This window comes from Chanos chanos, chromosome 13, assembly GCF_902362185.1.
Source record: "Chanos chanos chromosome 13, fChaCha1.1, whole genome shotgun sequence".
NCBI classification, from domain to species: Eukaryota; Metazoa; Chordata; class Actinopteri; order Gonorynchiformes; family Chanidae; genus Chanos; species Chanos chanos.
In genome coordinates this window covers 620001-647500 of record NC_044507.1, presented here as the reverse complement: position 1 = coordinate 647500, position 27500 = coordinate 620001, and the positions used below count along the sequence as shown (strand labels likewise).

Sequence of the window (27500 nt, the reverse complement as noted above, 5' to 3'; positions counted from 1 at the left end):
TGTGTGTGTGTGTGTGTGTGTGTGTGTATGTGAGATTCTGATTTCTGTATGTGTGTGTGTGTGTGTGTGTATGTGAGATTCTGATTTCTGTGTGTCTGTGTGTGTGTGTGTGTGTGTGTGTAGGTAAAGAAGACGGTAAGAACTGTAAGAGAGTCGCCATCAGAACCACCATCAGAAAAGACGACTGTAGGAGCAACGCCCCAGTGAGTGAGAGAGAAACATACACATATACAGAAATATATACATAATAAACACACAATAGATAACCATATAAACACGCGTCATATCAACATATAAACATATAAACACACCGCATATAACCATATAAACACGCGTCATATCAACATATAAACATATAAACACACCTCATATAACCATATAAACACATAAACACAGGTCATATAACCATATAAAAACACGCCATGTAAACATATAAACACAGGTCATATAACCATATAAACACGCGTCATATAACCATATAAACACACGATATATAATCATATAAACACAAGATATATAACCATATAATCACACGTCATATAAACATATAAACACAGGTCATATAACCATATAAACACGCGTCATATAACCATATAAACACACGTCATATAACCATATAAACACACCTCATATAACCATATAAACACACCTCATATAAACATATAAATCACGTCATATAAACATATAAACATATAAACACACGTCATATAAAGATATACACACGTCATATAACCATATAAACTCACGATATGTAACCATATAAACACACGTCATATAACCATATAAACACACGTCATATAACCATATAAACACACGTCATATAACCATATAAACATATAAACACACGTCATATAACCATATAAACACACGTCATGTAACCATATAACCATATAACCATATAAACACACGCCATATAACCATATAAACACACGTCATATAACCATATAAACACACCTCATATAACCATATAAACACACCTCATATAAACATATAAATCACGTCATATAAACATATAAACATATAAACACACGTCATATAAAGATATACACACGTCATATAACCATATAAACTCACGATATGTAACCATATAAACACACGTCATATAACCATATAAACACACGTCATATAACCATATAAACATATAAACACACGTCATATAACCATATAAACACACGTCATGTAACCATATAACCATATAACCGTATAAACACACGCCATATAACCATATAAACACACGTCATATAACCATATAAACACACGTCATGTAACCATTTAACCATATAAACACACGTCATATAACCATATAAACACACGTTATGTAAACATATAAACACACGTCATATAACCATATAAACATATAAACACACGTCATATAACCATATAAACATATAAACACACGTCAGGAGAGAAATATTCACACGTCAGGTCTCAACAGTTTTCCACTCACGTACTCACTTTCTCTCTCTCTCTTTCAGGTGACTGTGTACTCATGTGATGGTAAATGCCCATCGGCGACCATATTTAACTTTAATATAAACAGCCACGCCCGCTTCTGCAAATGCTGCCGAGAAAACGGACTACAAAATCGCATCATTCAGCTTTACTGCACACGCAATGCAACCACTGTGGACTACAACTACCAAGAGCCCATGGACTGCTCCTGTCAGTGGAACTAGCTAACAGACTACAGAAATGTCTACCCATACACCTCTCCCAAATAAAACAGGCCCCTATGCTCTCATGCACAGGTTGTGTGTATGTCAGTGTATGAGACTGTGGGTGTGGGAAGTCTGTGGAGTCAGGATTGGTTTTCATTGGCTACATGTGTCTGCATAATCTTGTAGTGCTGTTGTTTTACTTGATCTTCAATATCTATACAGATTATGAGCTTCTGATAGAGTTTGTTTGAGAGCTTGGTTGTAAATGCTGTCTCACTGAACAGACTGAAAAGTGTGACGTTAGCGTGTTTGCCACGGCGCAGTAGACAAGATGTAGAGTCTTGTAATATTAGTATCTGCTAGCATTAGTACTTTGCAACTAGAAGACTTGATGGTGGGTAAAGCAGAGCTGGTTTGCCAGAGTTCAGTTAACTCAGACACTGCTGACTGCAGATTGTGCAAACACTTTTCAGTCACTGGCTCTAATCACACGCTGTGATGAGTGCCCTCTAGTGAGTTAGCATGAAAATAACAGTTTTAAAGTTGACGGTGTAGCAACATGTAGTTGTAGCAATTCTAAATATTGTAACAGTGTAAAATCTTTGCAGCCATTAATCAGGTGTTACTAGGTGAAAAAAAACAGGCTTGAAACTGACTGTCTGCCAGGACACTTTAACAGCGGGAACATCTGCAGTGTGTATCAGTACATACAAAAATACAAACCATGTTATTTCTGTTTTTTTGTTTCTCCCTTTAGTCACCTTTAATGAGTCTGTATGAGTCACATTTGTGAGTCATTGAGTGTTCCGTCTGTATAAGTCACATTTGTGAGTCATTGAGTGCTCCTACTGTATGAGTCACATTTGTGAGTCATTGAGTGTTCCGTCTGTATGGGTCACATTTGTGAGTCATTGAGTGTTCCGTCTGTATGAGTCACATTTGTGACTCACTGAGTGTTCTGACTGTATGAGTCACATTTGTGAGTCATTGAGTGTTCCGTCTGCATGAGTCACATTTGTGACTCACTGAGTGTTCCTACTGTATGAGTCACATTTGTGACTCATTGAGTGTTCCGTCTGTATGAGTCACATTTGTGACTCATTGAGTGTTCCGTCTGTATGAGTCACATTTGTGAGTCACTGAGTGTTCCGTCTGTATGAGTCACATTTGTGAGTCATTGAGTGTTCCGTCTGTATGAGTCACATTTGTGAGTCACTGAGTGCTCCTACTGTATGAGTCACATTTGTGAGTCATTGAGTGTTCTGATTGTATGAGTCACATTTGTGAGTCACTGAGTGTTCTGATTGTATGAGTCACATTTGTGAGTCATTGAGTGTTCTGACTGATTTGACCACAGTTCGTTCTGTCTGAGCCCTTTTTTAAATATGGTCTCTTCAGAGTCGTGTGAAAGGACAAAACTATGTGTAGTAATGTAGTGGAACTGAGACATATCAGTAAGCTTCTGTTACACTGGGGTTTTGGGGCTTTATTGAGTAAGTTTAGCTGTGTTAACGACATTAAAGTGAGTATATATAAATTTGTCCTGGTTTGTTCTGCTGTTTCAGAGTGTTAGTAAGATGCCACAGGAAGACAGAGCTGATTTATAGGGGGGGGGGGGAATGTAAATTTACATGAATTAAAATATGAAGGGAATATTAGCGAAGAAGAAATAAATGGCTTTATTGAAATTATGCAGTTTGAGAAATTATTTTATCAGGCTGATTTATACTTCTGCATAGGCTTTACGAGGAGCCTGTGCCGTAGCCTACACAAGTTGGATTGGATTTCTATGCCACTGTGTTGATTTCTTCGTGCATTACAAATGATGGAGTAATAAAAAGTGGAATTCAGTCCTTGCACAGCAATATCTGTAAAACAAGTTTTGCATTTAAAGTAAGGACTAGTTTCTAAAGTTTGGGGGACAAAGAAACGGAGCTCTCAAAATAACGAGCGCTCAGTTTGCCATTTTTGAGTTGATCATGTTGGAGTTGGAACTAATAAATGTTGAACAAATTACTTTAACTGAAATGACTGCAACACAGAAAAGAGAGAAGACATCGGAGGAGATGGTGTGTACGACCATTGAACCGATTGAGCAGAAGGAGGGTGATGCTACCAAGTGGACCAATCACAGGTGTTGTGGTCTGCTTCAACGCGTAGTTGCATTTCTAGGAAGGTGCGCGTCAGGCTACGGCGTAGGGCACAGGTGTCAAAATCCAGTCCTTGAGGGCCATGGTCCTGCTGTTTTTCTTGTAGACCAACTAAATAGAATCTCTGATTGACTGAAGAGTGTCCATACCTGTTTTCAAGGTGAAAATCAACAGGTAACTAAGAGGTGAAAACAAAAATCGTCAGGACCCTGGCCCTCCAGGACCGGAGTTTGACACCCCTGGCGTAGGCCACGCGGCTACACAGAGCCTAGATTGGACGCAGAAGTATAAATTGGATTTGTACATGGCCTTTTGCATTCAGTGGAAAGCTTCAGTGAATGCTTCAGTGAAGTATAAATGGGATTTGTACATGGCCTTTTGCATTCAGTGGAAAGCTTCAGTGAGTGCTTTAGAGATGAGTGAGGAAATGTACCAGAAGTGCAAAAGAATCAAAACTCAGGAAAACCCGAAAAAAAACCCGGTTCAGTTTCTTGAACTGCTTGAAAGAACCGGTTCACTAAAATAATTCAAGCTGCCCACCACTACTAACTGGAAACAGAGCGTGAGAGATCTAGCATCACGCGATTAACAAGTACTCGATGTTAATGTAGAAACTTGAGAACTGATGTAACTGCTCAAGTACTTGAAGTATTCCGTGCAACCCCTAGTGTGTGTGTGTGTGTGTGTGTGTGCTTGAGTGAGTGTGTACTTGTACAGCTACCCTTGTGAGGACCAGTTTGAGTTTCAGACCTTGGGAGTGATGACATTTCAGGAAAGTGAGGACATTTTGGCTGGTCCTCACTTCTTCAAAGGGCTGTTTGAGAGTTAAGACTTGGTTTTAGGGTTCAAGTTAGAATTAGGTTTAGGCAGTGGTGGAGGAAGTACTCAAACACTGTACTTAAGTAAAAGTACAAATAAACAGACAAAAATTTACTCTAGTCAAAGTGAAAGTACCACTTTAACCTTTTTACTTGAGTAAAAGTAAGTAAGTGCCTGCTTTTAAATATACTTAAAGTATTAAAAGTACTTGCTGAATGTATTCCCTAATGCAATGGTCTACAATATCATTGTGTGCCTACTGTATGTATATTTTGTTTAATACATCAATAGTATGGGCTGTGCCATTTTAATTAACAATGCTGCAGATGATGCTACTGATAACACTGGCAAACAATCTCTTATCAATTATTTGAAAGGTTATTGTTTTTATTGTGTTTACCCGCTGTGACACGGTTCACACTTGGACTTACGATTCTGTGAATCAGAATTTCAGGGTTGACCTGCAGAGTTAAAAGCCATTAAGCAAAATAAGAAAGAGGACTGATTATACCTTTGAAAGTTTTTATTTAACTGTAAATAAAACCAAACACAATATAACACAATGCAAAACCATTGTGTTATACTGACTGCAGTAAACACATTCAAGTCAAAGTTGTCTGCCTGAAAAAAGGGGCATTAAACACCTAACAAAGGAATAGGCACTGATCCTAACACAGGATTTCAACATATTATCTATTACAAAATTTATACTTTTGCCAGACTGTTCTTACAGGAGATGGAAATTTGGTTTGGCTCAATATAAGCATGCCAAGTAGCGTTGACAGTCTGACTTTTAAAGTCCATTTTAGTGTAATTAAGACAAAGGTATCTTTAAAGTAATTACTACGATGTTAATCCTGTCATTCTATAATACCAACTAATTTTAAACCTTAACTCTGAAGGAGCACAAGGCTAAAGGGCCCCTAGCCACACAAGCAACATAACCACCGCTGTTCCCGGGATCTAGCATCAAAGCAAACACCCAGGACCAAGACTACATTGCGTTAGCAACATGCATGTGTTACTTACCAGTTAACACTAGATTATAATAATTTAATCGTGTTTACTTGTTGCTAGTGGTGGATTTGAACAAGAGGCTAGCTAAGGTTACATAACACTTCACTAACCTAAATTAATTTAACATGCAAAAGCCAGGTAGCGTTAAGCAACTTAATTTACCTCGATATGTTTCTTCAAATTTGACGGCGAATTTTTGAAAGCTAGTATCTCGTGTTTTCGAGGGAGACAAAGATGGCAGCGGAATCTCCATGAATCATTTTTAGAACCGGTTATCTCAAACAACTCTCTTAAATAAGGCCATGGGTGGCGCATGTCTAATGGCTGAATCTCCGTGGTGGCCTCTCTCGAATCCATTTTGGGTGTTTTATCACCGGTTAGTGCTGCTGCTGATACTGCTGCTGCTGCGGGCGCGCCCCGCTCGTGTTGAAGGAGGGTCTAACATTACCTGCCCGCTTTGATTGGTTCAGTGCACCAGTTCCCCTCTCGCCATTGATTACTTTAAAACCAATAAACATACAAAAAAACGCAATGTGACTGTAACGTGTAACGCAATGCATTGTAGAAATGTAGTGGAGTAGAAAGTCTAGATATTTGCTGTAAAATGTAGTGGAGTAAAAGTCAAAAGTACCCACAACTAAATCTACTTAAGTAAAGTACAGATACATGAAAAATGTACTTAAGTACAGTAACGAAGTACTTGTACTTTGTTACATTCCACCACTGGGTTTAGGTTAGGGTTAGGGTAAGGGTTAGGGTTAGGCATTTAGTTGTAATGGTTAAGGTTAGGGTAAGGGGCTAGGGAATGCATTATGTCAGTGAGTGTTCTCACAAGAATAGAACTGTGTGTTTGCATGAGTGTGTGTGTGTTTGCATGTGTGTTTGCGTGTGTGTTTGAGTGTGTGTGCATGTGAGTGTGTTTGGGTGTGTGTTTGAGTCTGTGTGTGTGTGTGTGTATATATGTGTGTGTTTGCGTGTGTGTGTGTGTGTGTTTGTGTATATGTGTGTGTTTGTGTGTGTGCATGTGAGTGTGTTTGAGTGTGTGTATATGTGTGCGTTTGCGTGTGTGTGTGTATATGTGTGTGTTTGCATGTGTGCGTGTGTGTGTTTTTCTTCCAGACTGATTAATTAAAATGATGCAGGCACTGGTCCTCCCCATGGTTTCCTGCCTTGTCAGCATGGCACCAGCACACACACACACACACACACACTGAACATTACACACACACACACACAAACCTGTCCACTGATCATTTTCTGTAACATCAATCCATACCCCCTCTCTATACCATACTCTGTCTCTCTCTCTGATGGTGTGTGTGTCTTGCCTAATTGGAAGACAGTGCAGTGGCCTTGTGGACTAGTAGACTTTGGAAATGGGTTATCGAACGTCAATTCGTGTTCGTGTCAAGGTACTGTAAAGCTGCTTTTTTTGTGTTGTTATTCATGTAAGCGACTAAATACCTTGACGCCATCCTGCCGTTGTATTCTTGCAACCGATTTCTGTACGTAAATTTGGACGTTGGCTAGAAATAGCAGACCTGCCAAAGACCAGGGCTGAGCGTAATCTGAGTGTAATAACACAACACATAAACAATGCGTTGGAATTTAGGGAGATTTCCTGCCGAAGTTTCGCATTTGTACGCTTGTCAACCCAAAACTCCCCCGTAGTGGACCGACTGACCCGAGACAACTCTGGATTATTTATGAAGTGGCTGCAGACCGACTGGATGCCCTGGTTGGCATGACAACTCTCTCTTATTCATTCTGAGAAAGAAATCCAGGAGGAGGGGGAACTTTCGGAGGGGAGTGGCGTTTGGTGTGTATAGGGGAGAGGCGAGAGAGAGAGATCCTGTCCCATGCTGAATAAATCAGAATACGCATCTTCTAGAGTGCGATCATTAGCTGGCTACCTAGAGGCAGAAAGCGCGCCAAGTTCAAAGCTTTCGGAGAAATTTCACCCCAAAGTTCGTCCCAGCGCTGAATTCTATTTTCCAAGTATATTTTGTTTGTATGCAGCGGAAAGCGGAGTTCAGCGGGATCTTTTTAAAACATCTTTCATAAGCGCGAATTTATATCCGGTGATAGAAACTTGATGAACTGAGGGGATACATGGACGGAAGTACTCTTCTGTGGCTGCTCCTGATTCAGCTAATTGAGGTAATGTGTGTGTGTGTGCATGTGTGTGTGTGGCGTGTGTGTGTGTGCGTGTGTGTGCGTGTTTGCATGTGCATGTGTACGTGGGTGTCTGCGTGTGTGTGCGCGCGTGTGTGTTTGTGTTTGTGTGTGTCTGTCTCTTTGTTTGTTTGTTCTTGTTCTGCAGGTGCAAAAATTGCCCGAGACCAGGGTAATGTTTACAGGAGCAATTTCTCAGTATGATCAGAGACAGAAGATCATATATCACCTTCATGGAGAATCCCAGCAGTGTACTACACTGTCAGAGTAGGTACACTCATCCACACACACAACCACACACACACACACAAAGATACATACATGCGCACACATGCACACACACACACACACACACACACACGTATGCATACACACATGCACACACGCACTACCTACTACCCGTTGTTCCTCATTGCTGAAGTTGCTGTGTGATGGTGGCTGCAGTGTTGCCCTCTAGTGGAAACAGGTGGAGTAGGTTGACCACATTACAGTAAATTCTCAAACAGTGGCCGGGGCCTTCATTTGCCTCAACTGAAGAAAGAACCAGGCCCTTATTATTAGAGACAGGCCATTATTTAATATGTTACTCTGATCTGCAGGATCATAATGCAGATGAAACAGTGCAGGTTGTTTTAAGTTTGTGTGCTGTTGTGAAAGCTACAATGTGAGAATGTTTAGTTAAGCTGATGCAATATACATATCTGTATATTGCATCACCTTGTGTGCAATGCTCAATAAAGTTTAGCACACAGACCACAGAAAAGCAGATGTTTCATGATCATTAAGACTGCAGAGTTTTCGCAGATCATTTTAATGTACCAATATCACCTGAATTTAGAGAGAGAACGAAGAGCACAATTATCGACAGATTAAAACCATCTGCGATGCAGTAGTTTGAAAAAACAAAACAAAACAGTAATGCTATCACAAAAAGAAAGTGGTAATCATTTATTATATTTACCTCAAATAGTGTTGATAATTCTGTGAATTATTTGTGTTGTTGTTAATCAAGGAGGATAGATGGGAACAGGCTGAAGTGATGACAGGTTTAAAGGTCAAATCTGCTCTTCTGTTTCCAGCTCCCCGGCTGACATGTCCCTACTGTACCTACGCCATCTAAAATCAGACGATTCTTTCCCTTCTGTGACTTTTTCCAAGTACCGTTGAGACGTGCTGTTATATGAAATGACTCATAGAAATAATGAAATAACACATAGGAAATAGGAAGGAGAGAGTGTTGGCAGTGATGTCCCTGAATACTAATAATGGACCTTAAACACACATAGTCCTACAGTCCATGTGAGTTAGAACACTATCGATATGGTATTTCTGTTAAAGAGTGAAACGAATAGTAACAGAGTGGTGAGCATAATTACCGTATGTTGTTGTGCTGAGGGAGCATAATTACTGTATGTTGTTGTACTGAGGGAGCATAATTACCGTATGTTGTTGTACTGAGGGAGCATAATTACTGTATGTTGTTGTGCTGAGGGAGCATAATTACTGTATGTTGTTGTGCTGAGGGAGCATAATTACTGTATGTTGTTGTGCTGAGGGAGCATAATTACTGTATGTTGTTGTGCTGAGGGAGCATAATTACTGTATGTTGTTGTACTGAGGGAGCATAATTACTGTATGTTGTTGTGCTGATGTGAATAATTACTGTATGTTGTTGTGCTGAGGGAGCATAATTACTGTATGTTGTTGTACTGAGGGAGCATAATTACCGTATGTTGTTGTGCTGAGGGAGCATAATTACTGTATGTTGTTGTGCTGAGGGAGCATAATTACTGTATGTTGTTGTGCTGAGGGAGCATAATTACTGTATGTTGTTGTGCTGAGGGAGCATAATTACTGTATGTTGTTGTGCTGAGGGAGCATAATTACTGTATGTTGTTGTGCTGAGGGAGCATAATTACTGTATGTTGTTGTCCTGAGGGAGCATAATTACCGTATGTTGTTGTACTGAGGGAGCATAATTACCGTATGTTGTTGTGCTGATGTAAATAATTACTGTATGTTGTTGTACTGAGGGAGCATAATTACTGTATGTTGTTGTGCTGAGGGAGCATAATTACTGTATGTTGTTGTGCTGAGGGAGCATAATTACTGTATGTTGTTGTCCTGAGGGAGCATAATTACCGTATGTTGTTGTGCTGAGGGAGCATAATTACCGTATGTTGTTGTACTGAGGGAGCATAATTACTGTATGTTGTTGTGCTGAGGGAGCATAATTACCGTATGTTGTTGTCCTGAGGGAGCATAATTACTGTATGTTGTTGTGCTGAGGGAGCATAATTACCGTATGTTGTTGTGCTGATGTAAATAATTACTGTATGTTGTTGTACTGAGGGAGCATAATTACTGTATGTTGTTGTGCTGAGGGAGCATAATTACTGTATGTTGTTGTGCTGAGGGAGCATAATTACTGTATGTTGTTGTCCTGAGGGAGCATAATTACCGTATGTTGTTGTGCTGAGGGAGCATAATTACTGTATGTTGTTGTACTGAGGGAGCATAATTACTGTATGTTGTTGTGCTGAGGGAGCATAATTACCGTATGTTGTTGTACTGAGGGAGCATAATTACCGTATGTTGTTGTGCTGATGTAAATAATTACTGTATGTTGTTGTGCTGATGTAAATAATTACTGTATGTTGTTGTACTGAGGGAGCATAATTACTGTATGTTGTTGTGCTGAGGGAGCATAATTACTGTATGTTGTTGTGCTGAGGGAGCATAATTACTGTATGTTGTTGTCCTGAGGGAGCATAATTACCGTATGTTGTTGTGCTGAGGGAGCATAATTACTGTATGTTGTTGTGCTGAGGGAGCATAATTACTGTATGTTGTTGTCCTGAGGGAGCATAATTACCGTATGTTGTTGTGCTGATGTAAATAATTACCGTATGTTGTTGTGCTGATGTAAATAATTACTGTATGTTGTTGTGCTGAGGGAGCATAATTACTGTATGTTGTTGTACTGAGGGAGCATAATTACTGTATGTTGTTGTACTGAGGGAGCATAATTACTGTATGTTGTTGTGCTGAGGGAGCATAATTACTGTATGTTGTTGTGCTGAGGGAGCATAATTACTGTATGTTGTTGTGCTGAGGGAGCATAATTACTGTATGTTGTTGTGCTGAGGGAGCATAATTACTGTATGTTGTTGTCCTGAGGGAGCATAATTACCGTATGTTGTTGTGCTGATGTAAATAATTACTGTATGTTGTTTTGCTGATGTGAATACTTACCGTATGTTGTTGTGCTGATGTAAATAATTACTGTATGTTGTTGTGCTGATGTAAATAATTACTGTATGTTGTTGTGCTGATGTAAATAATTACTGTATGTTGTTGTCCTGAGGGAGCATAATTACCGTATGTTGTTGTGCTGAGGGAGCATAATTACTGTATGTTGTTGTGCTGAGGGAGCATAATTACTGTATGTTGTTGTCCTGAGGGAGCATAATTACCGTATGTTGTTGTGCTGATGTAAATAATTACTGTATGTTGTTTTGCTGATGTGAATACTTACCGTATGTTGTTGTGCTGATGTAAATAATTACTGTATGTTGTTGTGCTGATGTAAATAATTACTGTATGTTGTTGTGCTGATGTAAATAATTACTGTATGTTGTTGTGCTGATGTAAATAATTACCGTATGTTGTTGTGCTGATGTGAATAATGCCTGAGCCTCTCTGTCCTTTAGGTGACACCCCCAGGGCTTTTATTTGAGACCCGGCTTTTATTTTAGAATTTACGGTATGTTGCTCACGACCTGTAAAAGTGACCTATGACACATGTTAGCTGTATGTAGATTACATTTAAACTTGAATTGGGATTTCATTGGGAATGAATTTCTTGATTTCATGATATTATTTGTTTGTGTTTCTCTCGTGCTCAGTCTGTTTCCGGCCTAATCTAAGGGTGTCAGATTCACTGAGCAGGAGCTAAACTCCATGTATATGGCCTGAACACGCCCCCAGGGGCCAGGGGATGGACACGCCCCAAGGATGGATACATGGTAGGAGTTCTAAGTCTCCTGTGAAAATTGTTCAGTTTTCTCTGAATGATTTGGGTCAGGGTTTTTGGGGTGGTTCAGAATTTTTCTGACTAAATTTGTGTGTGTGTCTGTATTTGTGTGTGTAAGTATGTGGTTGTGTGGCCGTGTGTGTATGACTGTGTGTGTGTGTGCGCGTGCATGTGTACTTGGTTTCTTATGTTTGCTGGGCACTTTACTGATCTTACTTACTGTAACACTTTGTACTGTGTAAGCCATGTTACACTGGGGTCAAAGTCATATACCCCACTAATAAAGAATTGCATAGGTGATTGCAAAGTTGTGTGTGTGTATTTGTGTATTGGAGAATTTGAAAAGAGAATCAGTCCTGCTTAAATTTTGATGTGGATAGTCTCACCTGAGCAGTCGCCTAGCAACAGAGTACAGCTCAGTCAGCTCAGGTTTCTCTCTCCCTCAATAATGCAGAAGCCAAATCCAGAGGAATGACCCAGCACAATGCTTCGCACTGTGTGCGTGTGTGTGTGATGTGTGTTTGTGTACCTGTGTGATGTGTGTGTGTGTGTGTGTGTGTGTGTCTACCTGTGTGATATGTTTGGTGCTTGTACCTTTGTGTGTGTGTGTATGTGTGTGTGTGTGATATTTGTTCTGATTAGTGAATGACTGTTCAGAGGGGGACCAATAAAAGCGCCTGGTGGATAGCATTCACAGAGTCTGCTCTGTAGTTCTGAACGGTTTGACCGCTGTTGTGTAATGAAGACATAAACAGGCCCTTGTGCACTACACTGGACTTGTTTCATCTACCGTTTGGCCCTCATTCCCATCTGCTGAACAATGTCCTCACCTTGTGTAATATCAGTGGTGTGGTCTCTGGGATTTGTAGTTTTTAAATTTTGACTGTAAGGGCCATTAGAAACAGTTCAGTGATAGAGAGGTGGCGGTCCAAATATTAAAATGAAAAAATATTAGACTGGATTTTGAATTTTATAAGGATGTGTGTGAGTGTGCGTGTGTGTGAGTGTGTGTGTGTATGTGTGAGTGTGTGTGTGTGTGTGTGTTTGTATTTGTGCGCATGTGTGTGTGTGTATGTGTGAGTGTGCATGTGCGTGTGTGTATGTGTGAGTGAGTGTGTGTGTGTATGTGTGTGTGTGCATGCGTGTGTGTGTGTGTGTGTGTCCCTGCCAGTCTTGAGAGTGTGAGTGTCCACATTTCTCCTTTTCTGTACGAGGGGTCCTATTCCTCTGGATGTGTGCGTCTCGACTGAAAGCACTGTTGCCATAGCAATCACTCAGGATGGACACACACAGGTACTGAGTGCGTCAGGCAATTAATTAAATGTATGTTAACACAGTACACTCAAAACATACTCTCCCTCTCTTCTCACTCTCTCTTTTCCACAGTCGCACACAAACCCACACAAACCCACACAAACGGGCACGCATGCGCACACTGTGGTTGTGTACTAGGTGTCAAATTGTTGGGTATCTGTATCTGCTGGGAGGGGTGTGCAAAGGAGGGTGAGCGAGAGAGAGAGAGAGAGAGAGGGAGAGAGAGGGGGAGAGAGAGAGAGAGAGAGAGAGAGAGAGAGGGAGAGAGAGAGAGAGAGAGAGAGAGAGAGAGAGAGAGAGAGAGAGAGAGAGAGGGAGAGAGAAGTTAAGTTTTAATAAGGCTCTTGCTTTTGTGGCGGAGCAGCTAGCCCTGATCACACACACTCACTAACACAAACTCACTAACACACTCACCATTCAGCCACCTGTTCAAGGTCCTGTGTGCTCCTCTCTCCCCTGGAGTGGATACCATGTCTCCCTGCCTCACTCTGCTCCTCACTATGTCTCTAGGCCTCTGCTCCGCACAGGTAAGTGTCTTTCCCTTCCCAGCCTCACTCAGGTAAGCCTCCATTCACCTGGACTCACCTGGGACAGGTATGTGTGCACTGGGGATGGCAGCTGCTGGACATTGTTCTGGAAGTTTCCACATTACTGTGGCTGAGCATTCAAACTGAGAAGCATGGGCCCTGAGCGCCTTCATTTGTTATCAGTTAGTGTTGTGTTTTAATATGTTAGTGTGTTAATGTGTGTTAAGTGAGTGTGTTGATATGTGTTAAGTGGGTGTTGTGTTTTAATATGTGTTTAGTTAGTGTGTTAATGTGTGTTAAGTGGCTTTTGTGTTTTAATGTGTGTTTAATTAGTCTGTTAATGTTAAGTGAGCATTGTGGTTTATTGTGTGTTAGTGGTTGTTGTGTTTTAATGTGTGTTTAGTTAGTGTGTTAATGTGTGTTTAGTGTTTTTTGTGTTTTAATATGTGTTTAATTAGTGTGTTAATGTGTGTTAAGTGAGTGTTGTGTTTTAATGTGCATTTAGTTAGTGTGTTAATGTGTTTTAAGTGGGTGTTGTGTTTTAATGTGATTTGGTTAGTGTGTTAATGTGTGTTAAGTGGGTGTTGTGTTTTTATGTGTGTTTAGTTAGTGTGTTAATGTGTTTTAAGTGGGTGTTGTGTTTTAATGTGCATTTAGTTAGTGTGTTAAGTGGGTGTTGTGTTTTAATGTGTGTTTAGTTAATGTGTTTATATGTGTTTAGTTGTTTTGTGTTAATGCGTGTTTAATTTGTGTGTTAAGATAAGCTGAGTTAACTAATGTATGACATAATGGGATGCTTAAAGGATTCTATTACAGGATCCTTTAGATGGATATAAACCTTGTCCGTGTAATCCTACAAATGATGAATCTGTTGGTTTTATCATATGAATGACTAGCCATACATCTGGGAAGGAGAACTGTCAGTTCCCTTAACACCATTTGACAGGACATTTTTAGGTAGTTCCTCTGACCTGGCGACATCTTTTATTCTGAACTTTTCCACGTTGTCTCTTAAAGGAGAAATAAACTGCCACTTGCCTAACAGTATTACACAAGCCTTTTAAACAACAATTGTATATTAGATTAGATTAGATTAGATTCAGTTAGATTAGATTAGATTAGATTAGATTAGATTACATCGTTTCCTCTCATAGAAGATTCAGTTGATTAAATTCTTCAGGAGTTGATCGGTGACACAGTCTGTACACTCAACACACCTCACAGTTCAGTGATGAGACTGTCTGCTTTTGTAAGCAGTCACAGTCTGGTGGGGCTCATCTTGGTTCATATGAAACGATACCAGAACATATTAAACTGTATTAAAGGCTGATCCTGTGGCCGGATTCCAAAGCTGTTTACTCCGTAGAGATGAATCAGTGTAGGAGCTGGTCCTGTCTCAGCCACTGCCGTTCCCATTGCCACAAACACAGTGTTAGTGTGAGTTGGTTGTGGTGTGTGTGAACAAGTTTCATACTTGTCTTGTTGCCAAACTGTTTTTGTTTATTGACGGTTTAGACTGTCTCACTGACAGAGTTCTGTAATCACTGTAGACTTTATGACTCCATTCTGTTGTTACTTTCATGCTGCAAGTCCCTGTGCTATTAGTAGGGATGTCCCGATCAAGTTTTTTTGCCCCCGATCCGAGTCATTTAATATTGAGGATCTGCCGATACCAAGTCCCGATCCGATACTTGCATTTTCCTAGATAATACAGTTGCACAGTGCACATGTCAAATACATGAAAGTTATTAAAACCAGTTCAGTGTATATGCTTGACAACTGAATAGCAAATGCATTAAGCATCCAAGCCTTACTTTTTTTATTGCTTTATTTTACAAAATACCAAAGTAAACCTTCTTGTAAATCTCCGGTAGAGCAGAGTCTGAAATGCAGTGTCGAGAGGGTAAGGCATACTGTGGGAGTTATACTAGGAAATATATGTAAGTGTCCGATTTTATTTAATCTTACAATTATTCAAGTGTTTAACTTGTCTAACTGTCAGTTATGTTGATACTTTTTCTGAAAGCCTCTTTTTTTAATGCTATCGTTATTAATCCTTTGCGTTAGTTAAGCGACTGTATTGCTCTCTGTAGTTCTTAGTTTAGGCTAACTTGCATACATCACATACAGCTAAAGTGTTAGGTGTTTCAATTTTGAAATGATATCTTGGTTGTTATTAGTAGCCTTGAGGATTAATGTTGTCGGAGTATGGTGACCTAAAATACGTTCAGATTTAAAAGTTAAAAGAAAACCCGTTCGCCTCAATTTGCCGAGTTTGAACGCACCTCTGTATTCGCTACCACATGGGCTGGTCATCCAAAGCGATTAATTCAGTTACCCTCTCGTCAATCTTTTTGGCCTTGTCGCTGTCTCGAGGAAATATCTCTCTCCTTTTAAAAGTATATACTCCAATGTGTGTTGCTTCAGAGCAGCCTTTGACTGTGTTACCTGAGTGACTGAGTCACTGTATTTCGCTGAGTGTTTATTTTTTAGGTGCCGTATCAAAGTGGTAGTGTAGCCTATTGAACGCAGCTCTGTGCTACTGCTGCCTCACGAAATGCTCGCATTGCAAACATTACAAGTGGCTGTTGGACTGCTTTCATTTCCCAGTTTAAAATATATCCACACTGCAGACATTTTAGCCTCATTCTGCCACAAATTATGCTCTCCGTTTTACGTCAGCTGTCACACAGGTGTCAGAAACGAAGGATCGGGCGTAGGCTGGTGCTCAGTAAAACCGATACCGATCAGTTAAAAAATGCCTTGATCGGCTCCGATACCGATCTTTGAGATCAGATCGGGACATCCCTAGTTTTTAGTGTTAATTTTGTGATTACACATCTTGTGTTGGTATTAAAAAGCCTTGTATTTCTGTGGTGTTAACTCATACAGTGTGTGTGTGTGTGTGTGTGTGTGTGTGATTGTAGATTAGTGTGTACTTGTAAGTGTGTGTGTGTGTGTGTGTGTGTGTGTGTGTGTAAGTGTTTGTGTGTGTATGTTGAAACTTTTGATTGAGCAGGTTATTGATTGTGTGTGTGTGTGTGAGTGTATGTTTATCTGTAAGGTCTGGAGTTTGGATTAGAATTTAGAGCTGACAGTTTTAAAGTGATGTTTTAAAGCAGTCCTATCTGGCAGTTACCTGAATTCAGTTAGTATATGAGTTTAGAGATTTGCAATGGTTGGTTTGTTTTTAGAGTTTAAAATGAAAGACTCTTAATACTTATTATAGAAGCTAATTACAATCTATGCTCACACTTTGTCCTTTTGTGTGTGTGTGTTTTTGGCGTGTGTGTGTGTGCCTGTGTGTGTTTATGGCGTGTGTGTGCCTGTGTGTGTGTATGGCGTGTGTGTGCCTATGTGTGTATGGCATGTGTGTCTGTGCCTGTGTGTGTGTATGGCGTGTGTGTGTGTGTGTGTATGGCATGTGTGTGCCTGTGTGTGTGTGTGTTAATCAGGGGACAACACACTCAATGGCTGTCACTGCTGTGGCCTCCTCAGGCCTCAGTTCTCCAGCAGTAAGCCGTATGGTCACCACCAATGAATCAGGTAAACCTGCCTCTGTGTGTGTGTGTGTGTGTGTGTGCGTGTCTGTGTGTGCGTGTGTGTGTGCGTGTGCATGTCTGTGTGTGTGCACGCGTGTGTGTGTGTGTGTGTGTGCCTGTGTCTGTGTGTGTGTGTGTGTGTGTGTGGGCGTGCGTGCGTGCGTGTGCTTGTGTGTGTGTGCTGCGTGCATGTGTGCGCGTGCGTGTGTGCGCGTGGATGTGTGTGCGTGCGTGCGTGTGTGTGTGTGTGTGTGTGTGTGTGTGTTGCTAAGCAGTCAGAAGGAGAATCATGTGTACTCCTTTTGTGTGTTTCCTTTGAATTATTGATGATGATGAATGAGAGTCAGTGTCACTGAGAGACAGTATTAGGACATTATTTAGTATTAGGACGACTGACGGTGACAGACTAGGTCAAGGATGGGCCCCATCTCTGCCTGCTTTGTTTCCTGTTTATGCACCTTTCTTTCTGACTCTCATAACTCAACACATCACCTCCAACACTGTGACCCTCACTATCTTGTAGAGTCTTTATGTGTGAACCTTTATGGAGAGAGTGATCATTACGGTGTGGTGTGGATACACATGCACCATAAACCTTCTCCGAGCCTAAACCCATCCATGGCCACAACCCAGACACTGTCCCTAACATATTTATGTACACAAGCTCTGCAGACATATTCCCTGTGTTGAAATGTATGGCAATACATACTTTATGTGTTTAAACGTATTTATCTACAACTGTCTCCTATTTATCTACTCTCTAACATTAAGTGGAACCCAGTAAATTTATGCCTACTTTTGTGTGCGTGTGTCTGCGTGTGCGTGCGTGCGTGTGTGTGTGTGTGTGTGGGCGTGCATGCATGTGTGTGTGTGTGCGCGTGCGTGTGTGCATGTCTGTGTGTGCGCGCGTGTGCGTGCGTGTGCGTGCATGTGCGTGTGTCTGTATGTGCGTGTGTGTGTGTGTGTGCGCGTGTGTCTGTGTGTGTGTGTGCGTGTGTCTGTATGTGCGTGTGTGTGTGTGCGTGTGTGTGCGTGCGTGTGTGTGTGTGTGCGCCTGTGCGTGCGTGCGTGCGTGCGTGTGTGCGCGCGTGTGTGTGTGTTTGTGTGTGTTTAGTCCCTGCTGCTCCATCTAAGCCGGATGGAGAGAGGGTGGGGTCGAACGGGATCCTCCTCTCCTGGCGGATGCCTCCACCCGCTGACCCAACCATCCACTCATTTGTCATCAGATACAAAGAGATGTGTCCTCACCCTGATTCCGCCTTCACTGAAATAACCAAGAGCCTGGACATACCAGAGACCTTACTGAACACACTGTCACCTGGAGCTACATACAACATCAAGGTACACACACACACACACACACACACACACACACACACACACACACTCTCCTTATGGGATGTACTACATATATGTTACACTACAGTATAAATGCTATATATACAATACATATTTTACATGTGTGTATATATATATATGTGTGTGTGTGTGTGTGTGTGTGTATTAACTTACAGCAGACAGACAGATATTATCCAAGTTTCAAAACAGAGGGATAAAAGCCCCAGACTTAAAATCAACAACAACAACAAAAAATGTTTTTATTAAAGTGAAGTGACAGGAGGATTGTTGTGAATATCCAGCCAGAGGGGAAGAAGCCAGTGATATTCAGCCCTGTAATCTCATTAAATTATTCATTGATCATTCATTTTTGATCAGGAGAGAGAGCTATGGATCTATGAGAGATCTCCCCTTTCTGCCATTTATCCTCTGAATTCATCACCATGGAAACACTAAGTGCTTTTAATGTCCACTGTGACAGTGTCATAGTCTGACCCCATGTTTGAAATGCTCACTGGTTCACTCACTCTCTCACTATATAGTGTTTGCTACATAGAGCACTCGCTAGGGGATAACGGTTGACTGCTGTTGATAGATTTTAGATACATCTCTGTCGCATAAAGAAATGCTAGAATATCTGCACTTGATTGGTCTGTAAAGTTTCAAGTTTCAAATTTATTTAGAGCCCAATATCACTGTTTACAGTCTCAGAGGGCTTTACAGGCCACAACAGTCAAATCAAGACAGGACGGCACCCCCTGACTTAATCCTCATGGCGGGCAAGAAAAAAAAACTCCCCAAAAACCCAAAAGGGAAATGGGGAAATGGGAGAAATCTTGAGAAGGACCACAGAGAGAGGAGACCCCTCCTTGGCCAGACAGGTGTGCAATAGGTGCAGGCCCAGTGGGCAATTACAATTGCAAGTAAAAAAAGCACAAACAAAGGGGATGGCGATGCTGACAGGAGGCTGACAGGGGGATGAAAGATGATAACACCAGGATGGATCGGTCCAGAGGGCAGGGCGAGTCAGGATCACTGGTATCTCAAGAGTAGCACGTGTGGCTCGACAGAGAGAGAGAGAGAGACAGAGAGAGAGAGAGAGAGAGACATTGTTAGATTTTCATTTCCACATAATGGTTAAGGGAAAATCATCGTGTGCCAAGTGCAGGCAGGGACTCCAGCAAGACTAAGACCTAAGCCATAAGAGGGCCGTTCCCTTAACTCCAACAACATTTTCTAGTCTATCAAGGAGAATAGTATGATCGATGGTGTCAAAGGCTGCACTGAGATCAAGTTTTATGTTCCTCTGCCCCTTAAGTTAGCACAGTGACATTGATTGTGTTTTCCCCTGCTGGTGACTTGCCTTATTTACTTCTCTTTTCTATTCTTCCAGGCAGGTAGGTGTCACCTTTAAGCTACCTGTCTGGTTCACCTGAGCATGGTTTGCTCCTGCCTATAAATACACCCCAAGCCTGGCATGAAGAGGGCGGGCAGTTTAACTTTGGAGCAGGCTGCGTTGATTTATGTTGTGTTCTTCGTGCTTTTCAGTTTAATAAAAACCCCCTAGACTTTGAGCCGAACTGTCTGTGTCCCCTTTATGTTGCGGTTGGTGTGCCCGGCTGTAACATCAAGCAACACAAGCAAGGAGACACAACCCTGATCAGAGGCCAGTAATAGGTCATTTGCAACTTTAACCAGTGCTGTCTCTGTGCTATGACTGATCTGATACATTTCATGAATGTTATTCCTATGTAAGTATGAGCATAACTGCTGTGCTACAGCCTTTTCTAGTATCTTGGAGATAAAGGGGAGGTTAGATACTGGCCTGTAGTTGGACAATGAACAGGGGTCAAGGTCAGGTTTTTTAATTAGGGGTTTGATGACTGCTAGTTTAAAGGATTTAGGTACGTAGCCAGTGCTAAGGGAGGAACTGATTATTTTTAGAAGAGGTTTGACTATTGGTAGTACCTGTTTGAGGAAACGTGTAGGTAAGGCATCTAATACACAAGATGGTGATTTTGATGAAGAAATTAGTGAGGTTAATTCGGTCACTTGAAGGGGAGTAAAACATTCTAATCACTGATCTGATATAGTTATATTGTTATCTACAGTGTTAGTGATCAAATTATGTGGTTTAAAATTTATAGTCTGAATTGTTTGCCTGATATTTAAAATTTTGCTATTGAAAAAATTCATGACGGCGTCGCCACTGTATATTGATGGTGTTCCTGTTTCCGAGGTACTCTTATTCCCAGTTAGTTTTGATACAATATTAAATAAAAATCTAGGATTATTTTTGTTGTCTTCTATTAGGGTGGAGAGATACATTGATCTAGCGGCACTAAGAGCTTCTCTGTAGCTCAGGAGGCTCTCCTTCCATGCTAACTGGAATACTACCAATTTAGTTTGGCGCCATTTACGTTCTAATTTTCGAGTGGTAAGTTTTAAGGTGCGTGTGTGCTCATTATACCAGGGAGCTAGTTTTTTCTCTCTGATTATTTTCCTTTTAAGTGGGGCCACATTATTTAAGGTGTTGCGGAACGCTGACTCTAAGGATTCAGTTGCCTAATCAAGTTCTGTGGGGTGTGACAGTGATCCAAGTTGATAACTCTGGAAGATTATTGATAAAGATTATTGATAAATAGGCCCGGGAGGTCTATAAATAATAGTAAGTGTGATAGACTGGGTAGACTTATTTTTTGTGGCTATGTACGTTATGTTTGTATAAAGAACTTCAAATGCATTGAATTTATGTAGAGGTTTTTGTATGATGCCTAGATGATCATTATAAATAACTGCAACGCCTCCTCCTCTGCTAGTTACACGAGGCTGGTATATATAACTGTATCCGGGAGGACTAGCTTCATTTAATGCGACGTACTCATTTGGTTTGATCCACGTTTCTGTTAAACACAGTACATTAAACTCCTGATCAGTAATAATTTCATTGACAATGAGCGCTTTAGGCATAAGAGATCTAATATTTAACAGTCCTAACTTTAGATCGAAGGTGCTGGCGGTACATTCAGTATGATTTAAATCTATGTTAATTAAATTACTAGAACAAATTCTCTGAGTGTTTCTACATTTTCGTATAGGTCGGGGAACAGACACAGTCTCAATATAGTTTAACCTGGGTGACGACTCTGTGCAGCTAGCAGACGGTCGGTTTAGCCTGCTTGTCTGCTCCCTGGCCTTGGCTCTGGATTGTCACAGATTAACTGTTCTGAGACTATACGCTATGTTACAAGAATTGAGAGCAGCACCATTACTGTGTCAGACATCGTCTTCGCTAATTTACACACCTCTACGATATTACTTTTAGTAACCTCTGATTGACGAGGGCGTATATCGTTAGCTCCCACATGAAAAACTATCTTTGAAAACCTATGCTTACTTAGCACTTTAAGATTACTTGCTATGTCCGGCGCCCTGGCTCCCGGTACACAGCTAACTGAGGCTGCTGGGTCTAGCTCATTTCACATGCAGTAAAATGGAATCTCCTATAACCAGAGCTCTTTCAGGTTTCTCAGCGGGTGTTTCACTGAGGAGGGCAAACCTGTTTGACACGTGAAGCGGGGAGTGGTGTTTCTCTCGTGGGCTAGGCTTAGCGTTAGCTTTGGCTTTGCACTTATGCCGCCAAGTCGTCACCCATTCGCCCCTTGTTAGACAACCAAAACTATAGCAGGACGCAAGTGCGCAACACAGGATTTGATTAAAACAAAAGACAGAGGAAAACAAGGAACTGGAAAGCACAACAAGGTCTGTCTCAAAGTGCATACAAACGTGGTTTGTCTCAAGTTAGTTCAAACTAGATTCGTCTCACAAGTCGGTTCAAACGGGGTTCGTCTCACAATGGTAACAGGCAAAGGTCCGTGGTGCTCAACCAAGAGTAGACTTCGCGATGAATGTGCACAACTAAGGGGTTTAAATAAGAAGGAAACTTAATGAAATTAAAGAGCAAACAGGTGAAGGTGGTGAGAGGTGATCAGACCGGTGATCAGTAGACCGGCGACGCTGAACGCTGAGTGGCCGAAGCAGACAAGGGGGGAGGCAAGGTCGTTACAGTACCCCCCCCCAACCCCCCCCCCCCCCCCCGACGCACGGCTCCAGCCATTGAGTGCCGCTGGCCAGGGGGGTGTCGCCAAGGGCGAAGAGCAGGATGATCTGGATGAGCCCTATGGAACTCAGCAATAAGATTGGGATCCAATATGTCTGAGCGGGAAACCCAACAACGCTCCTCAGGACCGTACCCCTCCCAGTCCACCAGGTACTGCATGCGGCCCTGACGCCGCCTGGAGTCCAAGAGTGTGTGCACTGTGTAGGCTGGTGCGCCATCGATCTCCAGCGTTAGAGGCTGAGTGTCTGGGAGGACCGCATCAGCCAAGGGACCAGGAATCACCGGCCTGAGGAAATAAACATGAAAAGAGGGTGAAACCTTGTAACCGGGTGGCAATTGCAATGTGTAGGTGACCGGGTTGACCTTTCGGACGACCTTGAAGGGCCCCACAAACCGAGGACTGAGTTTACGGCAAGGCAAGTGGAGCTTTAGGTCTCGAGTGGAGCGCCAGACTCTGTCTCCAGGGTGGTATTCAGGTGGGTCCCGGCGGTGACGATCAGCCTGGATCTTCTGCCTGCGGACGGCTCTACGAAGATGGACATGGGCCATCTCCCAGACCCTTTCCGCACGCCGAAACCAATCATCCACTGCTGGAGCCCTGTCTGGCTCGGATTCCAGGGACACAGGGGAGGTTGATATCCAAGGACACATTGGAAAGGCGTCAGGCCGGTGGAGGAATGACGCAAGGAGTTCTGGGCATACTCTACCCAGGGCAAAAATTGTGACCAGTCATGTTGTCTATGGTGGCAGTAGCTGTGAAGAAACCTTCCCAGGTCCTGGATGGTCTGCTATGCCTGGCTGTTGGACTCCGGGTGGTAACCGGAGGTGAGGCTTACCAGAACTCCCAGTCTCTCCATGAAGGCTTTCCAAACCCGTGAGGTGAACTGAGAGCCACGGTCAGAGAGCACGTCCTCTGGAAGGCCATAGCAACGGAAGACGTGGTGGAAGAGGGCATCCGCAACCTGGAGAGCAGAGGGAAGAGAGGCAAAGGGAATCAGACGACAGGTCTTAGAGAATCGGTCTACCACTACCAAGACCGTGGTGTTTCCATCCGACAGGAGGAGGTCTGTGATGAAATCCAGGGCTATGTGAGACCATGGTCTCCGTGGGATGAGTAGCGGCAGTAGCTTTCCTGCAGAGACCTCCCGTGGGGACTTGGTAGTGGCGCAGATGGAGCGAGACTGGACATACCGCTGCACGTCAGAAGCCAAGGTGGGCCACCAGTATCTTGTGGACAGGAGGTGAATGGAGCGGGTTGTACCAGGGTGTCCTGAAGACGGAGAGGAATGTGCCCAAGTGATTAGTCTGTCTCTGAGAGTAGTGGGGACGTAAATCTTACCCACGGGTCGGTTTGCTGGCGCAGGTTCCTTACGGAGCTCCCTCCGGATGTCCTCATCAAAGTTCCACTGGACTGGAGCAACGATCAGTGAAGGGGTGATGATGTTTTTTTCTTCTGAGGGAGCTTCACAGGACCCGTGGATACGAGATAGGGCATCAGCTTTGCCATTTTTGGACCCTGGAAGGAAGGTGATGGTGAAATTGAAGCGTGAGAACAACAGGGCCCACCTGGCTTGACGGGGGTTTAGCCTCTTTGCCACTCGGATGTACTCCAGGTTGCGGTGGTTGGTTAGGACAAGGAATGGCTCCTGAGATCCCTCCAGTGCCAATTTCACCACCAGGAGCTCACGGTTGCCCACGTCATAGTTTCTCTCAGCCGGGGACAGCTTCCTGGAGAAAAAGGCACAAGGAAATAGTTTTGACGGCTCACCATGTCATTGGGACAGAATTGCCCCCACACCAGCGTCGGAAGCATCCACCTCCACGATGAATTGTTTCTGAGGGTCAGGCATTTTCAGGATCGGAGCGGAGGTGAAACGGTCCTTAAGCTGGCAGAAGGCAGCCCTGGCCGCATTTCCCCAGTGGAGCCGTCTGGGCTGCCCCTTGAGGAGAGCCGTGAGGGGGGCAGCCACCGAGCTGAATCCCCGGATGAAGCGGCGGTAGAAATTGGCAAACCCTAGGAAGCGCTGGAGCCCCTTCACAGTGCTGGGTTCTGGCCATTCTGTCACGGCGCTGATCTTCCTCTCCTCCATCCTCACTCCCTCAGGTCCAATCCCATAGCCTAGGAAGGTGACGGTGGTCTGATGGAACACGCACTTCTCTGCCTTCACGTAGAGCTGGTGTTGTAGAAGCCGAGACAGGACCATGCGCACATGCATGACATGCTCCGGGAGCGTGGCAGAGTGGATGAGTATGTCGTCGATGTAGACAATGACAAACCGTCCCAGCATATCCCGCAGCACGTCATTCACCATAGCCTGGAAGACAGAGGGTGCAAGACTGAATGGCATCACCTGATATTCGTAGTGGCCAGAGGTTGTGCTGAAAGCGGTCTTCCACTCGTCCCCTTCCCGGATTCGGATGAGGTTGTAGGCACTGCGGAGGTCCAATTTGGTGAAGAACTGGGACCCCCAGAGTTGCTCTGTTGCTGAAGGGACCAGAGGGAGTGGGTACTGGTACTTCACCGTGATGGCATTTAACCCCCGATAATCGATACAGGGGCGCAGACCTCCATCCTTCTTCTCCACGAAAAAAACCTGCCGAGGCTGGAGAGGTAGGGGGCGGATGTAACCTTGCTGCAGAGCCTCGCTGATATATTCCTCCATGGCTCGGATTTCCTTCAGGGAGAGGATGTACACTCGACTGCGAGGAGGTGAAGCACCGGGGAGGAGGTCAATGGCACAGTCCCAAGGGCGACGAGGAGGGAGACGGGTGGCGTGATCTTTACTGAAGGCTTCTGCCAGGTCGTGATATTGGCTGGGGATCTCAGGAGAAGTTGCGAATGGAGGGCTTTCGACAGATGTGGCTGCACAAACTAGCTGTAGACACCGATGCTGATAGGTTGAAGACCAGGCGACAACTTCTCTCTCTGTCCACGAGATGGTGGGTTTGTGGTTCTGGAGCCAAGGTAGTCCGAGGATGAGTGGGTGAAGGGAGCCAGGCAGCACTAGAAATGTGAGGACCTCATGATGGATGGCCCCCACAGTGAGACTGACAGCACTGGTGGTGTGAGTGATTGATCCGCTTCCCACAGGGCGGCCATCCAAGGCGTGTACAGAGAACGGAGTTGGGAGGTGACGGAGGGTAAGTTGAAGGTCCCAAGTCAAGGCACCACTGATGAAGTTGCCCGCCGCCCCCGAATCTTGCAGGGCTGAAATGGAGGAGGAGAAATCACCGGAGTGAACTGTCACCGGCACCATGAATGGTTTTGCCGCCAGAATTAGAGAGGGAGCGCTTACCTCACTGTGGTAGGTCCTTTCCCGGGGCAGCGTCCCTCTGATGGACCTTGGAGACCGAGCAGGTCTCACGGGGCAGCCCGCCAGCTGGTGACCCTCCTCTCTGGAGTAGAGGCATAAACCCTGCTCGATGCGGTGGCGACGTTCAGTGTTGGTGAGGTGGGTGTGACCAATCTTCATTGGCTCGGGCTCAGGGTCTGAGTGGGACTGGAGCAGCAATCTGGTAGGTCTGGCTAGTCGAAGGCATTCACGCAGCAGACGGTCCAAACGGACAGACAGGGCAACGAGGGAGTCCAGACTCATGCTCTCACCGCGGCAGACCAGCTCCATTTGGATATCCTCTCTGAGTCCTCGCCAGTAGATTGAACAGAGAGCTGGCTCATTACAGCCACTGGCAGCAGCAGCAGTCTGAAAGGCCAGTGCGTAGTTAGCAGCAGAGCAGGTGCCCTGGGTGAGCTGGAGCAGCCTCTCGCCCACCTCTCGCCCCTCTGGTGGGTGATCAAACACTGCGCGAAACAGATTCTCAAAACGTTCATAAGTAGCAACTTCCTCACCTCTTCTTTCCCAGATGGCGGTCGCCCACTGCAGGGCCCTTCCTGTCAGCCGCGAGATGATGGTAGCGATCTTAGTTGCGTCTGAAAGGGAAGGATGGTGAGCAAAGTATAACTGGCATTGTAGCATGAGACCGTGACAATCAGCGGGGGCGCCTTTATAGCGTTCAGGAAGTTTGATCGGTGAATCATGCAGACGGTAAGGCTCGGCTGGCGGAGCAGGCGGGGGAACCGGGACGGGAGGCGGACGCAGAACAGTCGTGAGTTGTTCCATGCGGTGGACAACTTCACCCATGGTGGCTCGGAGTTGGACAAGCTCACGCTGCTGATCTGCAACTGCTTCGGCCAGGGCTGGCACCGGCGAGGACTCCCCGCGATGGTCTGGACTCTCCTCCATGGGGAATGTTCACCGCGTCCATGGTGCAGCGAAGTCTTCTGTCAGAAGAACCAAAACTACAGCAGGACGCAAGTGCACAACACAGGATTTTATTAAAACAAAAACAGAGGAAAACAAGGAACTGGAAAGCATGACAAGGTCTGTCTCAAAGTGCATACAAACGGGGTTTGTCTCAAGTTAGTTCAAACTGGATTCGTCTCACAAGTCGGTTCAAACGGGGTTCGTCTCACAATGGTAACAGGCAAAGGTCTGTGGTGCTCAACCAAGAGTATACTTCGCGATGAATGTGCACAACTAAGGGGTTTAAATAAGAAGGAAACTTAATGAAATTAAAGAGCAAACAGGTGAAGGTGGTGAGAGGTGATCAGACCGGTGATCAGTAGACCGGCGACGCTGAACGCTGAGTGGCTGAAGCAGACAAGGGGGGAGGCGAGGTCATTACACCCCTAAAGGGCCTCACAGACCTCTTCTGTTTGAACACAGAGGACTTGATATTTCAGACAAAAGATTGTATAGATATGACTTTTAATACAAATGATTACATTGATTCACCCCCATTAAAA

The 27500-nt window shown here is 43.7% G+C and overlaps 2 protein-coding genes across 2 annotated transcripts in view; both read left to right on the top strand.

Moving 5' to 3' along the window:
• Positions 1–1676, top strand: part of otogl (otogelin-like) — a 100787-nt gene extending 99111 nt beyond the window's left edge. The window contains exons 58-59 of the mRNA XM_030790437.1: positions 124–203; positions 1476–1676. Of these exons, the coding sequence (XP_030646297.1) occupies positions 124–203; positions 1476–1676 (281 nt within the window). The remainder of the gene's footprint in view (positions 1–123; positions 204–1475) is intronic.
• An 11963-nt stretch (positions 1677–13639) lies between these two features.
• ptprq (protein tyrosine phosphatase receptor type Q) overlaps positions 13640–27500 on the top strand; it is a 95442-nt gene continuing 81581 nt past the window's right edge. The window contains exons 1-3 of the mRNA XM_030790436.1: positions 13640–13696; positions 17152–17242; positions 18353–18579. Coding sequence (XP_030646296.1) covers positions 13640–13696; positions 17152–17242; positions 18353–18579 — 375 coding nt within the window. The remainder of the gene's footprint in view (positions 13697–17151; positions 17243–18352; positions 18580–27500) is intronic.